The 3,552-nt window shown below is 41.9% G+C and overlaps 1 protein-coding gene across 1 annotated transcript; it reads left to right on the forward strand.

Annotated features, from left to right (window-relative positions):
- Nucleotides 1-2,831: 2,831 nt before the first annotated feature.
- Nucleotides 2,832-3,263, forward strand: LOC140179202 (uncharacterized). The gene has a single exon (XM_072217865.1). The coding sequence runs from the start codon at nucleotides 2,832-2,834 to the stop codon at nucleotides 3,261-3,263; it is 432 nt and encodes a 143-aa protein (XP_072073966.1).
- The last annotated feature ends 289 nt before the right edge of the window (nucleotides 3,264-3,552 follow it).

Raw genomic sequence — 3,552 nt, forward strand, 5'->3', positions numbered from 1 at the left:
GGTCACCTGGCAAGGGATTGCACTAGTAAAAGGAACCTGAATGCGGGTCAGAACCAACACCAAGGTCGGGTGTTTGCTATGAACGCCAGTGATGCGGCTAAGGCGGATCCTTTGATGATAGGTAATTGTTTATTTGGGGACAAAATATTGGTTGCATTGTATGATACCGGAGCTTCGCATTCGTTTATTGCATTTGATAAAGTTGAGGAACTAGGGTTGGAAATGTTATAATTAGCTTTTGAATTGCATGTTCATACCCCGTATCAGATGGTTGTGACTAGGTCAGGTTGTAGGCAAATAGCTTTCAAGATTGAGGATAGAGAGTTTGTTCATGATTTAATCTGTTTGCCAATGGTTAGGTTGGAGATGATTTTGGAGTTTGATTGGTTGTCAAAGAATTGGGTTTTGTTAGATTGCTTTGAGCGATCGATTCAGTTTATGCTGAAGGGGAAGGTGGAGCAGTGGTAGCTAAAGGTTATTATCTGAACTCCGTGTTCATATATTGTAGTGGGAAAGAGTGTCAGGGTTATATGCTTTTGGCTGTGAATGCGTTAGGTGATGAACAAATATTAGATTAAATTCTGGTAGTTAGGAAGTTTCCAAAAGTGTTTCCTGAAGATATTGCCGAATTCCCACCTTAAAGGGAGGTTGAATTTGCGATTGACTTGGGGCCGGGAGCCAGACCAGCGTCAATTGCGCCGTACCATATGGCTCTGATAGAGTTGGCAGAACTTAAGACTCAGTTGGAAGAGCTTCTGAACAAGAGGTTCTTTCGACCAAGTGTATCTCCATGCGGGTGTCAATTCTGTTAGTGAAAAAGAAGGATAGAAGAATGCGACTCTACGTGGATTATCGACAGTTGAACAAAGTGACTGTGAAGAACAAGTACCCGTTGCCTAGGATTGATGACTTAATGGTCCAGTTGCAAGGAGCTGGGATATTTTCGAAGATTGATTTAAAATCCGGTTACCATCAAATTAGGGTGAAGGAGGATGACATTCCGAAAACTGCGTTTAAGGCGCGCTATGGACACTGATTTTGCGATGATGTCCTTTGAGTTGACGAATGCACCCATTGTGTTCATCGATTACATGAATAGAGTGTTTCGTCCCTTTTTGGATGAATTCGTAGTGGTATTCATAGACGATATTTTAGTTTACTCAAAGACGGCGGAAGAACATGAAGAGCACTTGAGAATTGTGTTGCAAATCTTAAAAGAGCGTAAGTTGTATGCAAAATTGTCTAAGTGCAAGTTCTGGAAGGAAGAGGTGAAGTGCTTAGGCCACATAGTGAGAAAGGGCGAAATATTAATAGATCATTCGAAAGTGGAGGAGGTGATAGAATAGGAGTGGCTGACTATGGTAACAAAGGTTAGGAGTTTTGTTGGGCTTGGCCAGATATTACAGAGGATTTATCAAGGGGTTTTCTCAAATTGCATTACCGATGACTAAGTCAACCCAAAAAGAGGTACCATTTGTGTGGACGTCGGAATGTGAGGAGAGCTTTCAAGCATTGAAGGAGAAATTAACTTTAGTGCCTGTTTTGATCTTGCCGGAACCGCACGATCCGTTTGAAGTATATTGTGATGCTTCATTGAAAGGTTTGGGTTGCGTGTTGATGCCAAACCAGAATGTAGTGGCTTACGCATCGTGTCAGCTGAGGCCTCATGAGCTAAATTACCCAACTCAAGATTTAGAATTGGTAGCAATTGTGTTTGCATTGAAAATTTGGAGGCACTATTTGTGTGGAGTGAGGTTTAAAGTCTTTTCTGATCACAAGAGCCTCAAGTACATCTTTGATCAGAAAGAGCTCAATATGCGTCAAAGGAGATGGACGGAGCTACTAAAAGATTATGATATTAAACTGAGTGATCACCCTGGGAAGGTGAACATTGTAGCGGATGCCTTGAGCTGGAAGTCATTGTCTATCGCCTGGATGATGATTAAGGAAGAAGAGTTGGTGAGCAAGTTTGAGGATTTGAAGTTAAGTGTCGGGGAATTTAATGGGAGTGCATGCCTAAATCAACTACAGATCTCTAGCGACTTTAAGGCCGAGATTTTAAAAGCTCAACAAGACGATAAGGAATTACAAAAAGTGTTTCCGACAATTGAATAAGGAAAGCGATGGGGAGTTTCGTGGGACGGAGATGGAATATGGAGGTACAAAGGTAGGATTTGTGTGCCAGATGTTGGGAACTTGCAACAAGATATCTTGAAGGAGGCGTATAACAGCAGAATTTCTATTCATCTCGGAAGTATGAAGATGTATTATGATTTGAAGAAGATGTTCTGATGGCCAGGGATGAAGAGTGATGTAGCCACACTAGTGTCTAAGTGTCTGACATGTAAAAAGGTGAAGATAGAACACCAGAGACCATCGGGAATACTAGAACCATTTGAGATTCCTCAGTGGAAGTAAGAAGGAATTGCGATGGACTTTGTGTCGGGATTACCAAGGACGAGGGTAGATTTTGATGCGGTTTGGGTGATCGTAAATCGATTGACCAAATCTGCTCACTTTCTGCCGATAAGGATGAACTACTCATTGGAGGAGTTGGCGGGGTTGTATGTTAAAGAGGTAGTAAAATTACACGGGGTGCCATCGAGCATAGTGTCAGACCGTGATCCCCGATTCACATCAAGGTTTTGGGGAGCATTCCAAAGGGCTTTTGGCATGAGACTATGCCTCAAATGGATGGACAGTCAAAAATAACTATTCAGACGTTGTAAGATATGCTAAGGGCGTGTGTACTGGACCAACCGGGAAGTTGGGACTGTTACATGCCATTGTTGGAGTTTGCGTACAACAACAGCTTTCATGCAAGTATCGGAATGGCTCCGTATGAAGCTTTGTATGGGCGGAAGTGCCAATCTCCACTGTGTTGGCATGAAGACGGTGAGGCAAGTATGTTAGAGCTGGATTTGGTAGCCGAGACCACTGAGAAGATTAAACAGATTAGGGCCAGAATCTTAACTGCACAGAGCCGACAAAAAAGTTATGCAGATCAGAGAAGGAAGCCATTGAAATTTGAGGGAGGAGATCATGTGTTCTTAAAGGTTATTCCAACTACTGGTATCGGAAGGGTGATTAAAATGAAGAAGTTGAATCCGAGGTACATTGAGCCGTTTAAAGTATTGAAACAAGTCGGGCCGATGGCATACCAAATAGCTTTGCCGCTGCGTTTGTCTAACTTGCATGACGTATTCCATGTGTCACAACTTCGGAAATACACATTAGATGCGGCTCATGTGTTAGAGCCCTAGTCGATAGAATTTAAGGAGAATTTGACATTTCAAGTTCGACTAGTGAGAATCGACGATGGGAGTGTGAAGAAGCTGTGAGGAAAAGAAATTTCGTTGGTAAAGGTAGCTTGGAGAAGAGCTGAAATAGAAGAGCATACTTGGGAGCTTGTGTCGGACATGCGGAAGGATTATCCCGAATTATTATCAGGTAATCACTAAATTTTGGACACAATTTCTTATTTTATGGGAAAAATGTAAGAACTGTATTTAATTAAACGCTTAATTAAAATAATTTATTTGTCCGAAACAG

This window comes from Arachis hypogaea, chromosome 15, assembly GCF_003086295.3.
Source record: "Arachis hypogaea cultivar Tifrunner chromosome 15, arahy.Tifrunner.gnm2.J5K5, whole genome shotgun sequence".
NCBI lineage: Eukaryota > Viridiplantae > Streptophyta > Magnoliopsida > Fabales > Fabaceae > Arachis > Arachis hypogaea.